General features: G+C 38.2%; 1 protein-coding gene across 1 annotated transcript in view; it reads left to right on the forward strand.

Moving 5' to 3' along the window:
• LOC107567464 (extracellular matrix protein FRAS1-like) overlaps positions 1–26,740 on the forward strand; it is a 136,529-nt gene that overhangs the window by 98,325 nt on the left and 11,464 nt on the right. Inside the window, exons 32-59 of the mRNA XM_016253145.1 lie at positions 351–467; positions 1,462–1,576; positions 1,863–1,942; positions 3,179–3,185; positions 3,334–3,462; positions 3,554–3,801; positions 3,894–4,045; positions 4,964–5,126; positions 5,223–5,355; positions 7,099–7,283; positions 7,848–8,004; positions 8,527–8,790; positions 10,292–10,480; positions 10,582–10,701; positions 10,787–10,966; positions 12,842–12,858; positions 15,343–15,483; positions 18,617–18,844; positions 20,041–20,154; positions 20,351–20,501; positions 21,317–21,476; positions 21,560–21,728; positions 21,847–22,093; positions 24,423–24,767; positions 25,551–25,711; positions 25,850–25,997; positions 26,105–26,310; positions 26,466–26,622. Of these exons, the coding sequence (XP_016108631.1) occupies positions 351–467; positions 1,462–1,576; positions 1,863–1,942; positions 3,179–3,185; positions 3,334–3,462; positions 3,554–3,801; positions 3,894–4,045; positions 4,964–5,126; positions 5,223–5,355; positions 7,099–7,283; positions 7,848–8,004; positions 8,527–8,790; positions 10,292–10,480; positions 10,582–10,701; positions 10,787–10,966; positions 12,842–12,858; positions 15,343–15,483; positions 18,617–18,844; positions 20,041–20,154; positions 20,351–20,501; positions 21,317–21,476; positions 21,560–21,728; positions 21,847–22,093; positions 24,423–24,767; positions 25,551–25,711; positions 25,850–25,997; positions 26,105–26,310; positions 26,466–26,622 (4,483 nt within the window). The remainder of the gene's footprint in view (positions 1–350; positions 468–1,461; positions 1,577–1,862; positions 1,943–3,178; positions 3,186–3,333; positions 3,463–3,553; positions 3,802–3,893; positions 4,046–4,963; positions 5,127–5,222; positions 5,356–7,098; positions 7,284–7,847; positions 8,005–8,526; positions 8,791–10,291; positions 10,481–10,581; positions 10,702–10,786; positions 10,967–12,841; positions 12,859–15,342; positions 15,484–18,616; positions 18,845–20,040; positions 20,155–20,350; positions 20,502–21,316; positions 21,477–21,559; positions 21,729–21,846; positions 22,094–24,422; positions 24,768–25,550; positions 25,712–25,849; positions 25,998–26,104; positions 26,311–26,465; positions 26,623–26,740) is intronic.

Here is a 26,740-nt window from a genome sequence, read left to right on the forward strand (position 1 = left end):
GGGTTTTGTGACCGCGAAGTGCTTCAGCCTATTTGTTAGGTGTCTGCTCAAGACTTCACTGTTGAAATTAATTTGTTGTTGAATTAATGACAGTCACAGAGCGAATTAAAAATCTCAAAAATAGGATGTGTATTGATGTTGAGAGTGATTTTAGTTACGTAGTACATTGATTATTGCCAATTATTGACTGAGAACTGTTAAAATTTGTTTTTGAGAGCTTATATTTTATAGTGGGAACGAGTACATGTACACTTTGGTGTTTATTAATAATTATTTTTACATTTATAAATATTTACTTATGCATTTATTTACATCTGTTCATGCATGGGTGTGTGTGCTTTTGTTGGCAGGTTTCAAGTGAGGTCTATCCAGAGACTCTGAGTGATACGCAGACCTTCAGTATAGGAGTGATGCCTCAGACCCCTGGCCTACCTCATCTCTCACCTGGAGCCGACCTGCAGATCACTGTAAGATGTCTCTTTCGATTTTTAGTTAACATCCAGTGTATCCACTGCTTTAATTTGAACTTCTAAGTGAAATAGAAGTGTGTTTTTGTTTTTCCTCTGTTAAAATACTTTCTCATTCATCAAAGAATCCTAAGCAAAATTAATCATGACTTCCACAAAAATATTATTTTTATATTTAATATAATATATATAATATAATATAACTGCTTTCAGAATTGATAAAAGTAAGAAATGTTTCTTGAGCACATTAGGAAGGAATAAATGACATTTTAAAATATTTAAAAATAGAAAACTGTTGTTTTATATTGTAATAATATATCACTATATATCACTATATTTTTGATCAAATAAATGCAGCCTTGGGGAGCTTAAAGCGGACATAACACACACAGTTTCTGCCAATCTCATGTTAATCTTGAGTACCTATAGAGTAGTACTGCATCCTTCATATCTCTTTAGAGTCTTTAGTTTTATCAGATTTATAAAAGACAGAGACAGCTTTACGATTATCTCTGAAAACAGTCAAGCTCCTGGAGGCGTGCCGTGGGCGGAGCTAAAGAGTCACAAGCATGTAAAGCTTTTGCGAAGCGATTGTCTGCAAGCTGTGAGATCGACATAAATAAAACAGGAACAAAAACTTTATTGACTTCAATTTTATTTAATTTATTTATAAAACATTCGTCACCGAAATGCCGGGAACAAACAAACACATTTGCTGCCCTGGTGAAACAAACTGCTGGGTTATTTGGGAAGCTGAACAAGGTTATCTTTCACTCATAACCAAAAACACACTTCTTTAATGACACTGTTGATTTCGTGGTTTAAAAACAAAATGACAAATCTTTCTCAAGCAAGTCCTGTGCAGCGCTGCCGATGACTTCAGTAACCCCAATGAAGCACGTTGATGGAAATGAAATCCATACAATTTCCAAACGTTATTGTCTTCATCAGTGTGTAAATGTTTTTGGATCTCTGTGTGTGTGTGTGTGTGCAGGCACTGGAAGATCGCGTGACTGTGATATCTCCTTCTGCTCTCTCCTTCACTGACTCTGAGACGCCCAGCGACAAGCTTGTCTACAACACCACCAAAGCCCTTACCTCAGGCCACGGTAACTAAACCTCCATTATTGTCATGGGGTGAGGAGTAGGACACTTACAGGCATAATGGAAGCCTGATAGTTTTGCTTTCTTCTCCTTTTTGTACCATTAAATAGAGAGTAGAGGATTTCAAAGGTGAATGGAAGGGAAGACATTTCACATCTTAGAGCATTATGAGAAACTTCAAATTATGCATAAGGAAGCAGAATAAACTCAATTAATTTCATTTCTAAGCTTCTAATACTAAACTGATTGTTATATTAATATTAATATGATGATGTCATTCTCCTCTTTCAGGTACGCTGGAGCACAGGGACAGACCTTACCATCATGTGCGTCTCTTCACACAGGCTGATGTAGACCTTAAGTGCTACAAAGTAATAAGAGTGAATGAATAAGTATTTTAAAGGCCCAGTCAGTATCATTAAAAAAAAGTTTTACACATTAAAAATCGATTAATTCTTTTGAAAAATGTTTAAAATCATGTTTGCAAGTGATTTAGACGGCAATCATATCAGAATCAGAAAGAGCTTTATTGCCAAGTATGTTTGCACATACAAGGAATTTGTTATAGTGTCACAAGCTCATATCACATGAGATCACATGACTAGTTGAATAATACTTTTTAAACACATGTTTTTTGGACAGTTTTACGCATTGAATTAACAATAGTAGCATGCAAGAGTATAATGACACGTTCATTAATTTGAAATGTGTGCAGTTTGTGTGGGAAGTTAATTAGCGAATATGCCTGCACACTGTTGATTTAATACTAATCTGATGCTAATTGGTGCTTCTGAGCTGTCAAACCCAACATCTGAGGTGTTGTTAGCGATGCATAAGTCTGTAAAACTCACCTCTCCAGCTTAACCGTTTAATTATGAAATAATCTCTCTACCTGCGCACTAATTATTGTGATTTGTTAGCAGTTGATTGTGAAAGTAACCACTAACACTGTTTCATTGCTGCAGGTCTACCAGAGTCAGTGAGCCTCCATTTCACAGGTATATAATCACTTTTGGCCTCTGTAACCCACCCTGCGACTCTGCCTTATTCTCCCTTACCTTACACGCTTCCAGCAAACCCAGAATTCATTTCTTCCTCTATATCACATGAGATCACATGACTAGTTGAATAATACTTTTTAAACACATGTTTTTTGGACAGTTTTACGCATTGAATAAATAGATAATGTTTTAGCACAAATAGTGACGTGTGACGTGTGGCGACCCATACTCGGAATTAGTGCTCTGCATTTACCCATCCAAAGTGCACACACACAGCAGTGAACACACACAAACCGTGAACACACACCCGGAGCAGTGGGCAGCCATTTATGCTGCGGCGCCCGGGGAGCAGTTGGGGTTCGGTGCCTTGCTCAAGGGCACCTCAGTCGTGGTATTGGAGAAGAACAGCAGCATCAGAATTCGATGCTAAAAGAGCTTTTTATTCCACATATACTCAGCTTATACAGCTCAGCTGAAGGAAAACAACAAACACAGTGTCATAAAACACTGAGAATCTCGGCTCAGCAGCTGATATCTTTTAGCATGCACAATTAAAATTCAAATAATGTTTTCATTTTATTCTTTTTTTTTTCATTGTTCTGACAGGATCAAGGTCTTTGTTTTGTCTCATTGACCTTCCCATAGCGCATTTCTTGAAAATCTTAGTTACATCCACACCACTAGGTGCCAGTAAAATGTCAGTTAGCACAACATAAACATAAAATTTGCCCTTTTTAATCTTATATTTCCATGTCATGTAGGTGGGCAACAGTTAGCAGTGACGGATGCTGATACGGCCCCTGACGAACTAGAGTTTGAATTGGTGGAGGGGCCGCTACATGGGACCCTCCTGAGAGTGGACCTTGGTTCCCAGGTACAGATGGTCAATGGTAGGTACAGCATTTTTAGTTCTCCCAAGTGTATTATACTTTCTGGCTTCAGTTCATTTTGTTTATTTATCAAAACTCTCCTTCACCTCAGGGGACACCTTCACCTCCAGTGACGTCACCAGGAATGTTCTGCAGTATGAGCATGCGGGTCTCACCACTGAGGAGGACTCCATGACTTTCTCTGTGACGGACGGGATCTCCATGACCTCCATCACGCTGCAGGTCTTGGTGTCAGAGGTCAAAGGTGACGCACCCAAACGTGACCCTAAGGCCCTGCTGTCAATGGAGGTGGCGGAGAAGAGCAGCACAATCATTAGACGTTCCCAGTTAGCTTATGTGGTAAGGAATGACATGTTCTGACAATAACTGAAAATAAAAGTTAAATTTGGTAAACTCCAATTTGCTTAAAAGGTATTGTCAATGTCTTGTAGGATGACGAATCTCCCGATGAGAGAGTTTTTATGCAGTTAGTTTCTGTACCAATGTATGGGATCCTTACCAAAACCAAGGCTGAAACAAACCATGAAGAACTTAGTGAATATTCCTCCTTTACAATGGAGGACATCAACAACCACAAAATCAGGTAAACACCCTGCATCCAGTGTTATTTTAGTATGATTGAGATACTATTGTACTATTGTTTTATTTATATTTTGAATTAAATTAATTATTTTTACATTTTCTGTTTTCATTTTTAAGGTTTTAGTAGTTTTGATTCAAATCGATTAAATTGATTTTAGTTTCATAATAATCCTGCCTGCATCAGATGTATTTCATAATCTTAGCAGCTCTGTTACTCTCATATATTTTACGATAGTGACAGTGACATGTGACATGTGGCCAAGTATGGTGACCCATACTCGGAATTAGTGCTCTGCATTTACCCATCCAAAGTGCACACACACAGCAGTCACACCCGGAGCAGTTGGGGGTTCGGTGCCTTGCTCAAGGACACCTCAGTCGTGGTATTGAAGGTGGTGAATGAAGCACTCCCCCCACCTACAACCTTTGAGTTATGAGTCCGACTCTCTAACCATTAGGCCACGACTTCCCCAGTTAGATAGTTGAATTTAAATAGTATTGCTTTCATTTTTACCACAATTTTGCTGCATATCGGTGTGTCAGTGTGTTTTTAGATCATTACCAGTATTAATGTGTCATTCCTAGTTCAGCTTATGTTAATATTAGACTCCATAAATGAGGCATGTAAAATGTTTGGCGAGTTGAGAGCCTCAACATGCATTACAACACAAGCTTCTTTAATTGCTTTGAATTGTTGAGCCCTGCTGAGAAATGATGAAATGTAAAACAGTTCTCTCTGGCGATTACGTCTTTGCCCATTTTTGAGTGTTATCCTCTGGTGGTTTGCTTTTTTTAAGCAGATGGAATGTCTACCTTATGTTTACAGCAATTTTTCTAAATGTTTCCCAGCTCTCTTTCTTTCAGCATTTGAAAACGGTTGAAAATAGTGTGAAATATCTTTTTGTTGTTTTTTTAAAAGGTATGTTACATCCTTTGAAACGGGTAACCAGCCTGTCACTGACATTTTCCACTTCGTTGTTTATGATGGTGAGAACAATCGTTTGGAGAACCAGATGTTCACTATCACCATCACGTCTATCCAGAGGCAGCCACCTGTTGTCACCGTGCGCAGTGGCATTAAGGTGAGAACGGTTCCCACTTCACCTTCACCAATCAGCTAGTCTTAGATCTGGTTCTTTTAGCGTTCCGAAAATCTTTATGGTGTTTCTTGTGTAAAGGTTCAAGAAGGAGGGAGGGTCCAGCTCTCAGCCAATCACATTATTGCATCTGACCCAGACACACCCAGAAAGGATCTGCTGGTGTGGCTTATCAGCCCACCAAAGTATGGCTTCATTGAGAACACAAAACAAGGTGAATCACCTAGCTGTCTCCGTCTGTAATATATCACCTTGCACCATTGTATGTTAGCTTCCTTTTCCCAGTCACTTTGTGGATGTTTTTTTTTTTTACAACAGTTGCTGATGGTGTAATTTTATTCATGAACAGAGCACTCGTTTGCTGTGATAGAGATTTGTAGATGTGTGAAATTCAGATTGATGCAGCCATCTTCAGGGATTAAAGTACCGTCCCTACGACGGATTTCTGTCAGTTCATAAAGACAGTCACTTGCTTCATTCCTGAATGATTCAGCCGTTCGAACAAATCAATTGAATGAATGATTTTCAGTGAAAAAAATCAGTGACTTGCCGCCACCTGCTGGTGGATTTAGTTTCATTTTTAGCATATATTTAAATTATATTTCTGTATTCAGAATTTTATATTTAAAACATTATTCTCCACATTAATTTATTAATTTAATTGCACTCATGCTACCTCTGAGCCTCATTAAACGTCTGAAAATGTACCTACAAGCCACTTTTGTGGTCTTCTGTGCCACCTCTGTAGTACAAATTAATTTATTAATACTAATTTCATGTGATTGGTAACTTATTTGTCTTGTTCTACTTCTTATTATATTACAGGGGTTAAAGCAAAAAAAATATTTTGACTGAAAAATTTTCTTCGACCAAACCCCGTTCCTCAGCCATACCTATCACACACCCAGTTTAAGAGCATTTTTTTTTTCTTGTAATTAGGAGCGCTTGTCCTCCTAATTAAAAAATTTAGGAGCACCTTCTTATCAATAATCAAACATTCTGATCAAAAATTAGCCTTCCTTATACGAGGTGACATTTGACTCCTTAAAGTGACTTACAGGAGTATTTTTTTTTACCTTTATAATGGCATCCTTTTCATCTGTCAAATTAAAAAAATTATGTTTATAATCTTTTTAAAATTTCTATTTAAAACAATATGTAGAATAAGACAAATAAGTTACAATCATATGAAATTATTATTAATAAATTAATTTGTACTACAGAGGTGGCACAGAAGAACACAAAAGTGGCTTGTAGGTACATTTTCAGACGTTTAATGAGGCTCAGAGGTAGCATGAGTGCAATTAAATTCATGAATTAATGTGGAGATTAATGTTTTAAATATAAAATTTTGAATACAAAAATATGATTAAAATAACTGAAATTATACGCTAAAAATGAAACTGAAACCTCCAGCAGGTGGTGGCAAGTCACTGATTTTATCACTGAATCATTCATTCAATTGATTCGTTCGAACGGCTGAATCATTCAGGAATGAAGCAAGTGACTGTCTTTATGAGCTGACGGAAATCCGTCGTAGCGACGGAACTTTAATCCCTGCATCTATATTCAGGCTTCCTGTTTGAGTGGGGAAAATAAAAGCAGATCACGGTGGAACATAAACACCCAACGACAGTTGCACAAAATGTAGTTTTTCACCCAAAACACAGATGCAAACTCTGATGTCTGCTTTGATGTATGTACTTTAAGAACACACTTGTTTTATCTTCATGATTTTGGGTTGTGCATTTATTCATAAATATTAGCAATTTCTTGTCTTGCAGCTAACACTCACTCTCTCTTATGTTTTGTCTAGAAAGTTGCTTATTTGTTGTTTTTGTTAAGATCAATTACTTTTTGCTCAGTAAAAAATTGCTCAGAAATGTTGTTCCCAGTAAAATGCAGTCTCCAGAATTACGAGACTACACTCAAGCTCAAAGTGTTGTGTGTTCAACAGCAGCGATTGGTGGATCTCGCGTGATCAGCCCCGACGTTCCCTTCACTATAGAAGACCTCACCTCAGACCATATCTTCTACAATCAAAACATCCGCCAAGCTAACATCCGCCAGGATGTCTTCAGCTTTTACATCAGTGATGGATCAAGCCAAACTGAGGCTTTTGATGTCACCATAGACATCCAGGTATAATTGAAACAATAAAGGCCAAAGTACACTTCAATTTTTACATATATACGTAGTGTAGGTGTCACCTTCAGTAGTTTTTGCCAGGGCTAGTTTTGTCACCTTGTGGGCAAACAAAATTAGTGCCAAAAATTCAAGGCGCACATGTGAGTCTACAAAGTTTGCAAAATTAAAAAAAATTGGACTGCACACACCATGCGCATACAATGCCATTGACGATATTAACATCACATGCACTGTACACATACCCTAGTGTATGCGTAAAAACCTAAGTATTCTTTGGGTAGGGTTAGGGTTATATTTTTAATAAGGTGTTCCTTTAATGAATGTTTTCCAGAATACATTTTCAAAATCCATTTTGCTGTTACTTTAGATGACATACAGGTAATTAGATTTTTCTTCATTTATCAGTCGCTTAAAAGGGGTTGATGGTTGGAGCCGCTGACTCAGTGGGAAGCAGATTCAAAGCTAGTCTGCATCATATCCCCTTTCCCCTCTTTTTCCTGTCTCTCTTTCCTGACTTGTCAAGTTTATATTTGAGATGTTATTTGATGTTGTTTATAGCACACCAAGGAAGACAGAGTCCCAATTATCTCAGTAAACAGCATCCAAGTGGAGGAGAACTCCGGTGTGGTCATCACTAACTCCTCCCTGAATGTGCTGGACCAGGACACACCTGAAAATGAGCTTCTCTTCGCCCTCATCAAGAAACCGTCATATGGTCAGTGCCTGTCTTCCTCTTTCTATTACTCTTCATATGCCCACTTCATACCCCAATCTGTCGCTCATTCATGGCCAGCCTTCAGAAAACATCCATTATTTGCCACATAACCGCTCTGACCAGCTCCTGTGTGGCTGATTGATGTTCTTGTCATTGTGCCTCTACCACTGATTAGAGAGTCGGTGGAAAGGCCACGACCCACGGGGCTTCATTGGTTAAACTTTTATGGACGCATGTCAAGGTGTTCACAGCAGTTTTATTAGGAGTCGCAAGTGAGGAATGGAGCTGACAGAACTGAAATACAGTCATGGCATCAGAGTGCTATGACAGCAGTGCAGTTACACAAAAAATGACATTGAGCGACCATTAGAGGTCAAGTGCACATTTATTTGAAAATGGGAAGCAGAGCCATGTGTGTTTATTTTATATGTGGTTATACTATGTTTGATGGTGAAAAAAAATGAGAAGGAATGTAGCATTAATGTTCATTTCTTTGCAATGCTTCTGTGTGTGTCTCAATAGGGAAGCTACGCAGAAGGCAGTTCTACTCTCAACCTTTAGAGAATGGCAGGATTCTTCAGCAAGGATCCACCTTTACTTACCAGGATGTTCTAGATGAGCTGCTGGTCTACACCCCAGAAGGACGTGGCTCTGGGACAGACGAGATCCAGTTTTCAGTAACAGATGGCATATACACGGAGACCGGTCGTCTGGAGTTCAGCATGGATATTAGGAAGCGAGAAGGCCCTAGAGTTACAATCAACAGAGGACTGCAAATTGCATCAGGTCAAGATACAGCTACATTACATTGTCATTGCACACATCACAAACATCCCCGATTGGTTAGGTTGCTGATTTTTAGTAGTCGTCATTATATCAGACACAGTTCAGCACAGAATAATTTTTTAGTCTCTTAGCTTCTTCTGAAATGAGTGAAAAAACAGACTTTCTTTCTTTCTAGCATACAGTAAAATAAAAATCAAACAAGAAAAATTATTGCACCCCTTTATTGCCCCAACCCCTCACCATGAGCTGATCATCAATCAGTGTTATATGTGACCTTGGACCACAAAACCAGTCTAAAGTCGCTGGGGTATATTTGTAGCAATAGCCAAAAATACATTGTATGGGTCGAAATTATCGATTTTTATTTTATGCCAAAAATCATTAGGATATTAAGTAAAGATCAAGGTCCAATGAAGATATTTTGTACGTTTCCTACCGTAAATATATAAAAACTTCAGATTTGATTAGTAATATGCATTGCTAAGAACTTCATTTGGACAACTTTAAAGGCAATTTTCTCAATATTTTGATTTTTTTGCACTCTCAGATTCCAGATTTTCAAATAGTTGTATCTCAGACAAATATTGTCCTATCCTAACAAACCATACATCAATGGAAAGCTTATTTATTCTGACTGGTACCCTTATGACTGGTTTTGTGGTCCAGGGTCACATATACAAATGTCTGTACTTAATATTAAATAATGGAGAAAAAAAGCATCTAAATAATTTACGTTTATTCATTGCTTACCCTTGACCAAAGGATTTGAAAAATAAGGAAAAACACAAGCAGTTTAACATGAAGGAGCCAGTGATATTAGCACTGAAGTTTTGTTTAAAGTAATTTTTTATTTATTATTTTGGCTGTTTATTGAATGACAAAACAGTTGTGTGAAGAATTAAAAACACAATGAAAATTCCATTCGTTCTTTCAGTTTTCATTGCTTTGTTAAATAATAAAAAGTTACATTCTGTGATTTCCCTTTTGATTTTATTACAAAACCATTTTAATTATGGACAATGGCTTTTAAAATATCCAAAAATGTATTAACAAATAACAAAGCTTGATACCACTTTCCTGGAGTCATTTTAGAGGAATAGTTCACCCACAAATTTAAATTCATCATTCACTCAGCTTCATATAATTTCAAACCCGTATTTTTTCATCTGTCAAACACGAAAAGAGATGGATGAGAAGCACATACAATTCACATAAAAGAAGCACATAAAAGTCTTTTGAAACCATTCAACAGCTTTGTGTGCAGACCAGACCGAAATTATGGCATTATGCACTGATAATCTCTCTCTGCCAGATGTCTTCGTGAACTAGAGAAGCGCGGCACACTCTGAGAACTACTGCAGTCCAGTCCAAACAGATCTCACTTCATTATGATGCACCAGTTGAAACACTGAATAATTTAGGTTCCTATCTAGTTAGACTTGAGTTGATGTTAATAAATAACTGTATCATTTCTGTTACCGTTGCTCATTCCTCCCGACAGGTTCCTCATCTAAGATCACAGAGCAGCATCTGAAAGGGATGGACGTAGATTCAGATAACCTTAAGCTGCGGTTCACCCTCACTAAAGACCTGAGCGTGGGCTCCCTGCTGCTGAATACAGGCAGAAACAAGGCTCAGATATCCGTCAAAGGACCTGTCACCAGCTTCACCCAGGATGATATCAACAAAGGTTTTTCCTCCGTTGCTGTCTCTTTCTCGTACATAATCATCCATAGGGAATTTCTAAGCAGAGATGCATTGTCTCATGTGGTTTTGCACCTCATCTGTCAGGACATGTGGAATACATTCATGAAAAGGGAGAAAGTGGAGGCAGCTTCTCTTTCAAGTTCAACCTGGAAGATCCCGAGGGAAACCGAGTCATTGACCAATCTTTCTTCATTAGTGTTCTGGGTGAGCCGAGAAGTTGAAAGAGTCATGTTCAGGAATGTTAGAAGAAAGTTATTTTGGGACATCCTCATCTTTTTTTCTCTCTCAGAGGACAGACATCCTCCCACAGTGGTGGTTAATAAGGGTTTGGTTATGGATGAGAACACCTTGAAGAAGATCACAACACTGCAGCTGTCCTCTACAGATCAGGACAGTGAACCAGATGAACTCATTTACAGAGTCACCAAACAGCCCCAGCTCGGCCATCTAGAACATTCCAGCAAACCAGGTACAGACAAACTTGTTGGGAGTGATGAACCAACAGTAGAACTAAATTATTCAGTAACAAAACAGTAACTCAGCTTTCAAATTATGCGGCTGGCCAGTAGCAAGCTGCTTTTTCCATCTAGCAGCACCGTATAGTTACAAAAATTGTAAATCACTCTTAAATGTCAAATTGTAGAACCATTACCACTGAACAGGTTGAAAAGATGCAGCATAGCAATTCATTCTAGTGAATCCATTCATTCTGACAGTTCACATATGTGACCCTGGACCACAAAACCAGTCATAAGTAGCACGGGTATATTTGTAGTGATAGCCAAAGATACATTGTATGGGTCAAAATTATAGATTTTTCTTTTATGCCAAAGATCATTAGGATATTAAGTAAAGATCACGTTCCATGAAGATATTTTGTAAATTTCGTACCGTACATATATCAAAACTTAATTTTTGTTTAGTAATATGCATAGCTAAGAATGTCATTTGGACAACTTTAAAGGCGATTTTCTCAATATTTAGATTTTTTTGCACCCTCAGATTCCAGATTTTCAAAAAGTTGTATCTCGGCCAAATATGATCCTATCCTAACAAACCATACATCAATGGGAAGCTTAATTATTCAGCTTTCAGATGATCTATAAATCTCAATTTTAAAAAAATGACCCTTATGACTGGTTTTGTGGTCCAGGGTCACATATATCTAATAACAGTGCCGATTTTGAGTCGCTGTGCAGAATGTTTATTCATTTAGTTGATTAAACTTGTGTTTGCCAAATGTTTTCAATTAGGGTCAGTTAAATAAGTCATTCTAATAAATTCTTTTTTTAGTGTAATATAATATTATTAGAATATTATATTGTTAGTTTAATGCTATCAACCTAATTGATTAATAATTAATTGAGATTAATTAACTGAAAAAAAGTGTTTTTGCAAGCCAGTATGACCGATTTGCTCAAAAGTGAGATTCGTTGGCGAATTTGGTATCACTAGTTCTGATTCTTAAACAGCTGACATGATTGCTAAAATATTATCAAGGAAAATGGTTCTCGGGTCAGTATAAAATAATCTCCACTGCCAGACAAGGAGTTTTTTTACTAATGATGCTTTACTGGGGCACAGTGGTATTTCACTGGGGCTCGTATCCTAGTAAAAAGGGCTTAGCAACTGCCCTGGTTCTAAATATAAAAAGATGTGTTCCCCTTACATAGCTTCAATGCAGTTAGGTACTTTTTATTTGAAGCTTGTAGTGTCGAAAGAGTAGTTTAACTAAATTATGGATAGCTTGTATCTTGGCAAGCTACAGTTTGAAAGTAGCTTCCCCAACACTACGTCTTATTTAGCCTATAGCCTATACATATCTCTACTTATACACAAATACACATACTACACCATCATTGTTATTTGTTTCTCTATCGAAGGCTGATTATGAAAAGCCTGAGATATCAAAATATATATTTATAGTCTGCAGTCCTGATTCTGTATGGGCTGTTCAGCAGAGCAGCACATTTCTAAAAGCTGGCCACAACTGCCAGACAATGCCTGGAAGATATATAGTATGTTTTATATTTAATTTATGTTCAAATGAAGACTGATAACTCATTAGATGGGATCTAGCCTATAGATCTCTATCAGAGCATCATATAAGGGGGTTTCATGGGTGAAGATCTGTTTTTATTTTCCTTTCTGTCCCTCTTGGCGATGCAATTGCACTCAATTGGATTTCTGCAGTAGTGCATGTTTTATTCATTCATTTCAGTTGACATGTGGGATATTTTTAATGGTAGCAAGTGAGTTTACATTATTATTTAATACCAAGGGCAAAATATGAAGTGGTGAACATGGTCACTGGAGAGTTTTTCTCGGTTTGATGTCGTTGCAGGAACACGGATCAGCACAGCAAATGGCTGCAATATAACAAAGAGTGAAAAATTTAAGTGGGTCTGAATACTTTCCGTACCCACTGTATATAAATATATAAAACTGGAGATGAGCAGAAGACTTGTAGACTCTGAAAAGTGTAAAATTTCACTAATCAAATAATACAATTAGTGCCATTAATCATGTGACTCTTTGAATGGGCACTCAGATGTTCTTCTGCCATTGAAGCACAAGATGCTCTTCTCAAATTGTGCTGGAGAACATGGTCATCTGTTTTACACAAACTTGTATAGTATCTGCAGCTCATGTACTGCTCAGTGTTACAAATAGTTTTTGTTAATTATTGAACTAAATAATAAAATAAAAAATAATATACAGTAAATATTGAAAGAAAAACCTAAAAAACTTAAAAACGAAAATATGAAATGTTGTCTTGTTACTAAAGATTACTTAAAGTTACTGAAATTATAAAATAAAAGCTAATCCAAAATATTAATAAATACTATAGTAGTATATAAATAATATTAAAATAATAGTGGCTGTAAAAGAGGCACAAAATAAATACTAAAATATTTCAATAATTCATGTGATTTTTCAGCTGAACTTTTCATTCAAGTTGTTCTGCTAATGATAGAATTTGTTATAAAAAATGATTAAACACACTCATCATTCACGGTAACTAACATGGATATAAACACGTATATACCCACCCTTCACTTTCTATTTCTCATTCTACTCATGCTGAACACACACACTTCCTCCCACAGTCATCTCAATCCTCCCTCTTGTCTTTTCATACTCTCTTCCTTTCACTCCTTTTCTTTCCATTATAAACACATACACGCCCACACACACACTAATTAGGGCCGAAAGAGCTTGAATAAACACAGGCTGCCTAGTGAGTGTCTGAAAGAGATGAACACACAGTTATCCTACAATGGGCTTTTCTCTCTGCGGGAAACACTCTTCTGCCATTTTGAGTGGAAAATGCTGCGTAAATACACTGTTCTCCTTTTCTTTCCATTATAAACACATACACGTCCACACACACACTAATTAGGGCCGAAAGAGCTTGAATAAACACAGGCTGCCTAGTGAGTGTCTGAAAGAGATGAACACACAGTTATCCTACAATGGGCTTTTCTCTCTGCGGGAAACACTCTTCTGCCATTTTGAGTGGAAAATGCTGCGTAAATACACTGTGTTTTTGTATTGTGCTGTCAAATTAAAGGTGCATTTTTTATTAATGCTGCACTAGTCTATATACAGGTGCATCTCAATAAATTAGAATGTCGTGGAAAAGTTCATTTATTTCAGTAATTCAACTCAAATTGTGAAACTCGTGTATTAAATAAATTCAATGCACACAGACTGAAGTAGTTTAAGTCTTTGGTTCTTTTAATTGTGATGATTTTGGCTCACATTTAACAAAAACCCACCAATTCACTATCTCAACAAATGAGAATATGGTGACATGCCAATCAGCTAATCAACTCAAAACACCTACAAAGGTTTCCTGAGCCTTCAAAATGGCCTCTCAGTTTGGTTCACTAGGCTACACAATAATGGGGAAGACTGCTGATCTGACAGTTGTCCACAAGACAATCATTGACACCCTTCACAAGGAGGGTAAGCCACAAACATTAATTGCCAAAGAAGCTGGCTGTTCACAGAGTGCTGTATCCAAGCATGTTAACAAAAAGTTGAGTGGAAGGAAAAAGTGTGGAAGAAAAAGATGCACAACCAACCGAGAGAACCGCAGCCTTATGAGGATTGTCAAGCAAAATCGATTCAAGAATTTGAGTGAACTTCACAAGGAATGGACTGAGGCTGGGGTCAAGGCATCAAGAGCCACCACACACAGACGTGTCAAGGAATTTGGCTACAGTTGTCGTATTCCTCTTGTTAAGCCACTCCTGAACCACAGACAACGTCAGAGGCGTCTTACCTGGGCTAAGGAGAAGAAGAACTGGACTGTTGCCCAGTGGTCCAAAGTCCTCTTTTCAGATGAGAGCAAGTTTTGTATTTCATTTGGAAACCAAGGTCCTAGAGTCTGGAGGAAGGGTGGAGAAGCTCATAGCCCAAGTTGCTTGAAGTCCAATGTTAAGTTTCCACAGTCTGTGATGATTTGGGGTGCAATGTCATCTGCTGGTGTTGGTCCATTGTGTTTTTTGAAAACCAAAGTCACTGCACCCGTTTACCAAGAAATTTTGGAGCACTTCATGCTTCCTTCTGCTGACCAGCTTTTAATTTTCTATGTTCTCTTTCCACAATTTTATTAAGGATGAGTTTTTGCATTATTTGTCTAATTCACTTTAGCTGTCAGTGGTTTAAAGCCACTTTTCTTTATGGTCTCTCTGTTACTCTGATAGGATAATTACATAAACCTAATAAGTGGGAAATTAGATTGTGTGCGGCAGAACAATTGAGCCCATATCTAGATTCAGTTACTGAGCACTGCGCATTTAATTATTTCATTACTGTAATGCTGTTGTCCTTCAGATTTCACAGACATTCTATATCAGCATCCGGCCGGTGGACGATTCTCTGCCCATCCTGCAGGTGCCAGGGATGAGGGTGCAGGAAGGAGTGAGGAAGACCATCACTGAGTTTGAGCTGAAGGCTACCGATGCTGACACAGAGGTATTACTTATCGCAGAGTTTTACCCCGACTGTGCTTTCAATTTTGCTGTGGTTGTGCTTTATTTATTTTTTTTTTAAAAAAAGAAAAAGATGAAGCATAAGGATTTTCATCAAAGCTTGTTATGTAGGATTTAAATGCCATACATTAGATTTAAATATGGACTGTATGTTTAATGTTACTATAATGGATTTCTATGCAAATTTAATATAGTGCAGACCAGAGATTGCGCCGCTGAGTGGAAGTGGAATGTTTTCTTGATCCATCTCTAACATGTTAACAATAATGCAAATATTACATGTCAGCAAGAATTAAATTTTCATAATGATGGAATTTGTGAAATATTATTGTACAAATGACCATCACAAAAAGATTCAAGGATTTTGAAAAGAAACGTTGAGAAAACAAGTTCCTGTCACATATGGAAATAGGTGGGTAATACATACACTACCGTTCAAATGTTTGGGGTTGGTAATATTTTGAAAGAAATCTCTTACAGTACTCTCTCCAAAGCTACAATTATTTGATCGTAAATACAGTAAAAAAAATAGTTGTCAGCGTGTGTGCGGGGAGATGAAGCGAGGGTACACTGACAGAGAGCGGAACTTAAGTGGAGCCGACAGGGCGTGAAGCTTGAGCTTGGGCGGAGCCGACAGGGCGTGAAGCTTGAGCTTGGGCAGGGTGAGGAACTTGGGCGGCGCCGGCAGGGCGAGGAACCTGGGCGGCGCCGGTAGGGCGAGGAACCTGGGGCGCTGCAACCTCTTCGGTCACACCGGGAGCGCTGCAGCTTCATCGGCCGCCTCTGGGGGCGCTGCCACCAATGGGGGCGCGGCAGCTTCGTCGGCCACCTTCGGGGGCACTGCAGCCTGATCGGCCATCACGGGAGGCGCTGCAGCCCCCTTAGCTGAAGAACGTGCCACGAACTCCACAAACCTCTCGAAGGATACATGCTTGCACCCTAGCATGCTCCAGGGGCTAATGGGCTCATCAAGGGCATCATTTAATAAGTCCTTTAGCGCAGAGTCATTGTAGCCCAGCCCCTCTGCAGCCTTCTTAAACTCCACGGCAAACTCCCTCAGCTCGGTCCCTCGTTGCTGGAGGGAGCTCAGGGTCTCCAGCTGGAGCATGCGCTGGTAGAGGGGGCTGGAGAGAGTAGAGACCGGTAGGCGGTGTGAGCCCATTCTCCGCTGAGTCCCCATGTTGGCTGATCCGTTCTGTCAGCGTGCGTGCGGGGAGATGAAGCGAGGACTCAATTGCAGGAGAAATGGTTGTTTATTTGGAATAATAAAAATGAAACAAAAACAAACTCAAACCACCCCAAAGGGGAAAAACAGACAAGCAGGCTCAAAGCTGCACCACATGCAGACACGAAACACACACAATGAGAAATGACGGATCAGCACAGGATGATAGACACAAGGAGAATAAATAGGAACCAAACGAGGGAGACACAGGTGGAGCAACTTAAACAATAACGAGGTAACAAGATGGGAGGGGCCAGACAATAGACAGGAGAGAGCACATGGCAACAGACAAACACAACACAAGCCATGTGCTCCCAGAACACAGTCATCTGGTGGCCCTCCTGGGCACACCCGCTGAAGACTGTGACAATAGTAATCTTATAAAATATTCTTACAATTTAAAGGGGTCTTATAATGCTCTTTTACAAAGTCTTGATTTTGTTTTGGGGATGTACTAGAACAGGCTCTCATACTAGGTTGTTCGAAAAACACATTATTTTTCACATATTTTACATTATTACAACACCTCTCTCCCCAGTCTGGCATGAACGGCTCGAATAGTTCCTGTATCAAATGAAGGCCCACCTTCTAAAATACGAAATGTGCTGTGATTGGTTAGCTGGGCCAGTGTGTTTTGTGATTGGCACCACTCGGCGCCTGGTCAGGAAATGTCATGCCCCTTACCATAGCCGCCTGCGAGCTTCAGTGTAAAGACTGTGCTTTCAATTTTGCTGTGGTTGTGCTTTATTTATTTTTTGAAAAAAAAAAGAAAAAGATGAAGCATAAGGATTTTCATCAAAGCTTGTTATGTAGGATTTAAATGCCATACATTAGATTTAAATATGGACTGTGTTTAATGTTACTATAATGGATTTCTATGCAAATTTAATATAGTGCAGACCAGAGATTGCGCCGCTGAGTGGAAGTGGAATGTTTTCTTGATCCATCTCTAACACATGTTAACAATAATGCAAATATTACATGTCAGCAAGAATTAAATTTTCATAATGATGGAATTTGTGAAATATTATTGTACAAATGACCATCACAAAAAGATTCAAGGATTTTGAAAAGAAACGTTGAGAAAACAAGTTCCTGTCACATATGGAAATAGGTGGGTAAAAATGTGTTGTAGTCCAAACGAGTCATTCGTTGTAGTTTTTGAAAAGTGATTTCTGTTCAATAAAATATCTCCTTTTGGAGTGGACTTTGAGCTTTGTAACTTTGCAGACCTTTTTTATGCTCAAACAGCAACATTACAGACTAACTAAAGTTGAAAAAGTGAAAAAGCATAATAGGACCCCTTTAAAATAACTTTTCTATTTTAATATATTTTAACAATTTTATTTATTCCTGTAATGGCAAAGCGGTGTCACAAGATCCTTCAGAAATCATTCTGTGCCGATTTGGTGCTCAAGAAACCTTTCTTATTATTATGAATGTTGAGACAGTTGTGCTTCTTAATATTTTTTGTGAACACTGTGATACATTTTTTAGGATTCTTTGATGAATAGAAAGTTCAAAAGAACAGCATTTATTTTATGCAACAGTATAAATGCCTTTACTGTAATTTGATGAATTAAATGTATCCTTGCTGACCCCAAACACTAGTGTAACTCTCTCATCTCAGATGTTTAGTCTATGTAGACAAAATTATGAACAGTCATACTAGTGCAGAGAACGAGTGAGGAGATGGAAATGGAAAACCCAGAGTGAGTACAGAACACTTTGAGCGAGAGGGAAATTACTGTCGCCCTGCTCGACTCAAATATTCCGGTGCACACAGCTGACATCCGTTGCATTTAACATCAGTGCTCATGTACTTCTTAGTGGCAATTTCATTTAATTTCACACCTGTTTGATGATCTCTCTCCCTTAAATTCTCTGTCAGGAGGACTCTGTTACGTTCACTATCGTTCAGGCTCCTCGTCACGGGACCATTGAGCGCACAAGTAATGGTCAGCATTACCGTCAGACCAACACCTTCACTATGGACGACATCTATCAGAACCGCATCAGTTACAACCATGATGGCAGTAACTCCCTCAAAGACCGATTCACCTTCACTGTCGGTGATGGCACCAACATGTTCTTCATCATCGAAGAGGGTGGAAAAGAGGTCAGTAGACTTCCTGTTATTTGAGCTTGTCCATGTGGCCAGTTGTCATCAGTGTTATATTAATAGCTGTATGTAGAGGGCCATATATCTGAAAATATCCTCCAAATATAGTAAATACTCATAGAGATGATTTTTTGATCAGGGTTATACACCTACTGTACTCTTTAAAAGAAACACCCTGGGAATTTTTAATGACCACAGAGAGTCATGACCTCAGTTCAGCATGTCATCTGAAGGACAGTGCATTTTTAAAGCACAGTGGCCCCATCATTATATTGTGGCATTATGACCCACACAGACCACAGGGTGAGCGCCTCCTGCTGACCTCACTAACAAAGTTTTCAACAACAACCTCTGCTTTCCATCTTCATTGGGAAACTAAGTGAGAGCTGCTGGGTGATCTCCTTGTGGAAATAGTTTGTACATGTATTAAAAAAAACATATTTCACAACCAAAAACTAGTACAAGTTAGTTTGTAGTAGTTGTAATATATTAACATGATGTTTCTTGAGCACCAGAAGGATCTTGAGACTGAAGACTGGAGTAATGGCTGGAATAAATTTATTTTTTTCACAATATCACAATATTACATTTTTTACAGTAATTTAAATCAAATTAATGCAGTGTTGGTGAGCATAATAAACTTTTACATTACATTAATAAATCATACAATCAAACTTTTGAACAGTAGTGTATGCACACAAACTTACATTTTTGCATTTGAAAATGGCTCATTATATTTATAAAGGCATGAATATAAATTACCATATGAATCACTTGAATATATCCTGTCCATTTGTTTAAGACAGAGTCAAGCTCTCTCCCTCAATCATAATAAATCTATCCATCAGCAGTCGCTTTTTCCTCTTCCAGCTGCGTCAGTTGGCAATCAGTTGTTCTGGGAGGTAAATTATCTCTCGGTGGTCACTGAAAAAGGGGTACCTCGTCTTGTCATAAGATGACAAAATAGCAGCCCTATGACAGTGTTTAATCAGGAAGGCCTAGAACACCATTACTCAGCACTTTAGAAAGCTCGACTTCACATTAGAATTTAAATAGGTTTGATCTGAGATTGAATGGATATTAAAGTGAGCGTTGTTGGTAAATGAGAAGCAATTACTCTTCTGGAAATACATGAAACAGGGTTTGTATCAGCCAGGAGGGTTTACATTGTGTGTAAATACCCTTTGTTTCAGGTTGTCACCGCTGCTCCACAAAAGTTTAAAATCGATATTTTACCTGTTGATGACGGGACCCCTCGTATTGTCACCAACCTGGGCCTGCAGTGGCTGGAGTACATGGAAAATAAGGTCACTTTAGTAACACTATTTTGTATTTATAATCGCATAAGAGCCTAATTAATTCACCCGATGAGGTGTTGACATCTCAACTAACAGTACATTTCTGCCTCCTACTGGCTTTATCTTGCATTGGTGCAAAAGTGATATAATTTATTCTCTTTAAAAAAAGCATAAAATTACATTTTGATGTGAAATTGGATTCTAGGCCACCAATCTGATCACCAAGAAAGAGCTTCTCACTATTGATCCGGACACAGATGATGGACAGCTGACTTATGAAGTCACTACAGAAGCTAAACACGGCTACCTGGAGAGTAAACTCAATCCTGGCAAACCTATCACCTCTTTTACGCAAGGTATTATTGACACCTCCCAAAGCCAAGAGCACACTACAAGGCTGAAGCTGTTCTGTGACAAAACCCCCCAAAGCATAGCCAACAGAAAGACACAGCCACGATTTGGTCACACTTTATATTAAGTGGCCTTAACTACTATTTACTTCCATCAAAAAATAAGTACAATGTATTTATTGTGTTCATATTGTATTGCAAAACACATTTGCTGCTATTGAGGTGGGATATGGGTAAGGTTAGGGACAGGTTTGGTGGTATGGGTAGGATTAAGGTTGGGTAAGGTGTAAGGGATGGGTCAACAGTGTAATTACAGATGTAATTACATGCAGGTATTTTTAAAATACAAGTACAATGTAAAAACTTGTATGTGCACAATAAGTGTATTGTACCAAATGATTAATTTAAATGTAAGTACATAGTAGTTAAGGCCACTTAATATAAAGTGGGACCCAAAAAAAAAATCTGCACATGTCATCCACTGTCTTTTGTGCTTGTTTTTCCTGTCCTGTCCAAAATCAACCACAAGCCTTCCTCCATATTGTTCACTGACCTGTTTTCAAGAATCAGCTCTGGCACTGAATTAGTATTAATTTTGGGTTAATAACCACAGTAGGTGAGGAGAATGGTCTTGTAATTGACGCATATAGTCTGTGATTCGTTTCGTACAAAAACTAAAAACTGGGGCTCTAGATGTGTGCAGGACAACAAGCTTCAATCTTGTAGTGTACGCTTGGTGTTACAAACTAAATGCGCCTTCATCAAATTTGGCTAGTAAATTTGGAGTTGTAAAAGGTAACTTAATTTATTCTGTTTTGCAGCTGACATAAACCTGGGCCTTATCCGATACGTTCTGAGTGAGGACAATGTTCAAGAGACCATGGACAACTTCAGGTTCTTTGTGAAGGACAGCAAACCCAACATTGTCAGTGACAATGTGTTTCACATCCAGTGGTCTCTTATCAGCTTTGAGCACAAGAGGTGCGGCTGCCTCAGTTTTTGTTCTAGATGACTTCATCTAACCAACTACTCGTTCTCAGTAATGTGTTGTCTTCTGTCTGCAGCTACAATGTGAGTGAAAAAGACGGAACCGTTGCGGTCACAGTGAAGAGGACCGGGAATCTGAACCAGTATGCTATTGTGCTGTGTCGAACCGAGCAAGGCACTGCCACCTCCACCTCCAGCATGGGCTCTCGGGCCGGACAACAGGACTATGTTGAGTATGCTGGACAAGTATGTTCTAGTGTATTCTTTATTATTTCAAAGCGTTATTCTATAATAATCAAATTCCCTGATACTTGATAGACTGATGAAGTCATCAGTTCAAATGCTCTGTAATGTGGTTCCCCAGGTTCAGTTTGATGAGAGAGAAGACACCAAGGTATGCACCATTGTGATCAATGATGACCAGGTCTTTGAGAACACTGAGAGCTTTAATGTGGAGCTGAGTATGCCAGTGTACGCCCTGCTGGGGTCAGTGACCCGCGCTAAAGTCAATATCAATGACACAGAGGATGAACCCACCCTGAAGTTTGATAAGAAGACCTACCATGTCAATGAGAGCACAGGCTTTATCTTTGCTCCTGTTGAAAGAAATGGTCAGTGGAACCAATTTATTTATTTTTTTTTAATTAAAAGGTCTTCATATATGCATACGTTATAAATCCTATTCCATAAAATAATCATGCTCAAGAATATAACTTCATATGAAAGACTGAGGACAGTAAAATGTGTTAATTTAAGGATCAGCCCCTAATCTGAATATTGGGGGTGGTGTGTGTACTGATTACCTTGTATTTAAGGATGCAGGATCATACTTTGTATTCATACTTTGGCTTCATTAAATGCTCACTTATAGTTAATCTTTCAAAACACTAATTTATTAACACTGTTAAATGTAATCTTTAGCAAATCTCAAAATAAATATTCACTTTTAATACTGTACATTACATCCAATATTATAAATATTACACATTTTGATTTCAGCCGTCTTATTTTATTCTATTCTATTTAGACATAATAGTATACATTTTAATAGCAGCAATTTGTCGGTTATCAGCCTATAACATGAAAATAAATATCAGTTTATTGACCAGAATTTTAATATTGTCTTTTTTTTTTTGTAACATTCCTTTAACTTGTATAAATGTTCAAATGGCTCAACTAAATTGCTCTTTACATGGTTAATCCATAAAAACGTGCCAATTTTTCTGAGAAGCTTCAAGATCAAGTCAGTGAAATTTTATATGTACACACTACTTTAAAAAATATTGTATTGACTAGAAAGTATTATCCTTTTTAAAATGATGATCTTCATCATCGTGTGTAGCGAATCAGCTCAAAGGGGAAATATGAATAATTAATCATAACTAGTTATAATTAATTATAAATATTTAGATCCGCTGGATTTACTTGACCTCTCAGGATCAACTGTCTGTCAATTCTAAGAACGTTAATTTCCTGGTTAAGGGAAATAACTTTCTTATTGTACAATACTACACAGAGCATGTAGCAAAAATCTACATGATTAGGGACTGCGGTTATGAGCAAACAATGAACAACCTCAAGTGTGATACAAGTAAGACTTTATTAACTACATAAACACTTAAACTAGTCTAACATACACATACACCCACATTGGGTAAGGTGTAAGGGATGGGTCAACAGTGTAATTACAGATGTAATTACATGCAGGTATTTTTAAAATACAAGTACAATGTAAAAACTTGTATGTGCACAATAAGTGTATTGTACCAAATGATTAATTTAAATGTAAGTACATAGTAGTTAAGGCCACTTAATATAAAGTGGGACCCAAAAAAAAAATCTGCACATGTCATCCACTGTCTTTTGTGCTTGTTTTTCCTGTCCTGTCCAAAATCAACCACAAGCCTTCCTCCATATTGTTCACTGACCTGTTTTCAAGAATCAGCTCTGGCACTGAATTAGTATTAATTTTGGGTTAATAACCACAGTAGGTGAGGAGAATGGTCTTGTAATTGACGCATATAGTCTGTGATTCGTTTCGTACAAAAACTAAAAACTGGGGCTCGGGGTTAAAGCTTAGGCAGTAAAAAGAAGAGAAATAAAAATATGAAGCTATGGTACCATCTGATATTCAGCAGATCTACAGCCTGAAGGAAACATCATTTTCTTAGTTCAAACACACCTTTGTTAAAAAAGCACAAATGATACTTAATGTATCAATTAATTAGACTATATCCCGCCTCTTAGGATGGGCTTGTCCAATGAGAAACTGAAGTTTCAAGCAGGAGGTTGGATACTGGGGAGTTTTACGACCCTTTGTGTGAGGGCATGGTAATTTGCAGATAGAACTCGAATCAAATTACTAAAGATTCTTAGAACACTAATATATTGCGTATGTACCAACATATAATATACACTCTCGTTTAGATCATCAGAAGACGAATTCATAGATACTAAACATGGTAGGATTACATATAGGTAAGATTACATGAACGAGTGGTTCTATCATAAGCCTGCATAAAACAGTATACAATATAAAAGACAATATACAAGGACAGTAACAACATACACAATGACCTGAAGTATATGTGTGTTCATTCAAAGAAAGGTTTTCCTATGAATTAATTAGAGAAGAGTCCATTTTTACTGTGAATTATGTGTCTTTCCTATGGAAAACGAGAGGGAGAACTCTCAATATGCCATTAGGTCGTAAAGTGTATCTGGTCTAGCAAAAGGTGTCGTGGTTGCCATGGTGACCAGGGGCCTGGTGTCATTCGCAGACATCCTGGCACCCAGTATGTTTATTGGGTGAGGGGTCTGTGACTATTTGTTAATCTAATGAATAATTGATTTGTTAAATCTAATGAAAAATGGTGAGTCTGATTGGTCCATATGCTACATGTGTTATATACTAAAGGTAATCTCTTGTCTTTTAATTAGGTGACACCAGCAGCACAGTCTCAGCCCTCTGCTACACTGTGCCTAAGTCAGCCCGGGGCAGCAGCCTGCACGCTCTCGAGTCCGGCTCTGACTATAAGACCCGTGGCATGAGCAGTGACAACAGAGTCATCTTTGGCCCAGGTGTGAGCATGTCTACCTGTGATGTAAAGCTGATTGATGACAGTGAGTATGAACTCTCTGAGGAGTTTGAGCTGGTGCTGTCGGACGCCTCGGAGAATGCACGGATGGGTGATGTCACTGTGGCTAAAGTCATTATAGATGGGCCAAATGATGCCTCCACTGTCTTCCTGGGCAACGCGTCCTTCACCTTCAGTGAAGATGCAGGTTGGTGGAGTTTGGCTGTTGTATGTAGTATCATGGGCGTCAGTTTTGTTTTAAAAATGTGGTAGTTGATTTATTAATTATAGATTGGGAATATTAATTTGAAAAAATTATTTAAAGTAGTGAAGATTTTGAGCATTATTCAATCATTGTTATTATTATTAAGGATGGAGAGCATCAAGAACAATTCAAAATCAAAAATACCACTTTGGGGTCAGTAAGATTTTTTATTTTTTTTTGTGATTTTGAAAGAAGTCCCTTATGCTTACCAAGACTGCATTTATTTAATCAGTTAATGTACAATAAAAACAGTAGTATTGTAAAATATAATTACAATTTGAAATGACTGTTGAATATATATTTAAAATGTAATTTATTCCAGTGATGGCAAAGCTGACTTTTTAGCAGGCATTACTCCAGTCTTCAGGGTCACATGATCCTTCAGAAATCATCCTAATATGCTGATTTGCTGCTCAAGAAACATTTCTTATTATAATCAGTGTTGAACAGTTGTGCTGCTTAATGTTTTTGTGCAAACTGTGATACATTTCTTTCAGGATTGTTTGAGGAATAGAAACAGAACATAATTTATTTTGGTATAGTAATCTTTTGCAACATTGTAAATGTCTTTACTGTCAAATTTGATCTATGCATCCTTGCTCAATTAAAATGTATTAAGTTCTTTTCAAAAATAATATTACTTAACTCACATTTTTGAACAGTAGTATATTTTGTAATTTGTCCAATACTTATGCCATATTTATAGTCTGAAACATCTTCCCACAGGCACCATTGAAATCCCTGTTCTGCGGCAGGGCAGTGACCTTTCCTCAGTAACCTCTGTGTGGTGTGCCACACGTCCTGCTGAACAAGATTCGGCCACGCCCAGTGTTGACTACATCCCGAGTTCCAAAAAGGTGGAGTTTAGACCAGGCAAGACCGAGGAGGTAATGAAACTAGTCTGTTCTGACGTACTGTAAGACTATTGGTGTTTACAGGCTTCATTTCAATAAATCAAGTAAGAAATCTAAGTAAGAATTATTCCACCAAAAGCACGTTTATCATTTGTTTACTCTTACTCCTAGACATGTAGTTTGACCATAATGGATGACATTCAGAACCCGACAATCGAAGGGAAAGAATGCTTCATTGTGTTTCTTAGTTCTCCCAACGGAGCGGTCCTGACTGAACCATATGAAGCCTCTGTCTACATCACTGACACCACCCAAGACAGTGCGTTTACTTGTCCATTACACTCGTAATCACAGTCGTAACGTCCATATAACATAATATAATGTTCATATAAACATACTTATGGAGTAAATGCTGTCTTCTTACAGTACCTAGCATGCAGTTTGAAAAGCTGGCGTATACGGTGAAGGAAAAAGATGGTGTCCTGCACATCCCAATTTTTAGGACAGGAGATCTGTCCTATAAGTCTTCTGTCCGTTGCTTCACACGCACAATGTCTGCTATGGTGATGGATGACTTCGAGGAGAGGAGAAATGCTGATGATTCCAGGATCACCTTCCGGAAAGGGGAAAAGGCATGGTTTCTTTTAGTCACTGATTCACTTCACCAGCATTCTGTGAATTTAGTCATTTTATGATATGGTATTGTTTTCATATGGCCTCTGTTTTTTAGTAGCTTACAGACGATGCTAGACAAAGCATTTGAAAGCCTCTTGCTTCTGATTGGCAGGTGAAGAATTGTACCATATTGATCCAGGATGACTCTGTGTTTGAGCCTGAAGAGGAGTTCCAGGTCCACCTTGGAAGCCCACAGGGTGACCACTGGATTGGAGCCATGATTGGAGTCAACGACATTGTGACTGTGACCATAACAAATGATGAAGATGGTCAGTAGTTAGCTTGTTGCTTAACACACAATAAAACAATTCTAACTTTTAAAGAAAGCTCTAGCAGAGCATGGCTCTTGCAACATGAAGCCATGGGTTCGATTCCCAGGTGCGCGTT

The sequence above is a fragment of the Sinocyclocheilus grahami genome, unplaced genomic scaffold (assembly GCF_001515645.1).
Source record: "Sinocyclocheilus grahami isolate Dianchi unplaced genomic scaffold, SAMN03320097.WGS_v1.1 scaffold1161.1, whole genome shotgun sequence".
Lineage (NCBI taxonomy): Eukaryota > Metazoa > Chordata > Actinopteri > Cypriniformes > Cyprinidae > Sinocyclocheilus > Sinocyclocheilus grahami.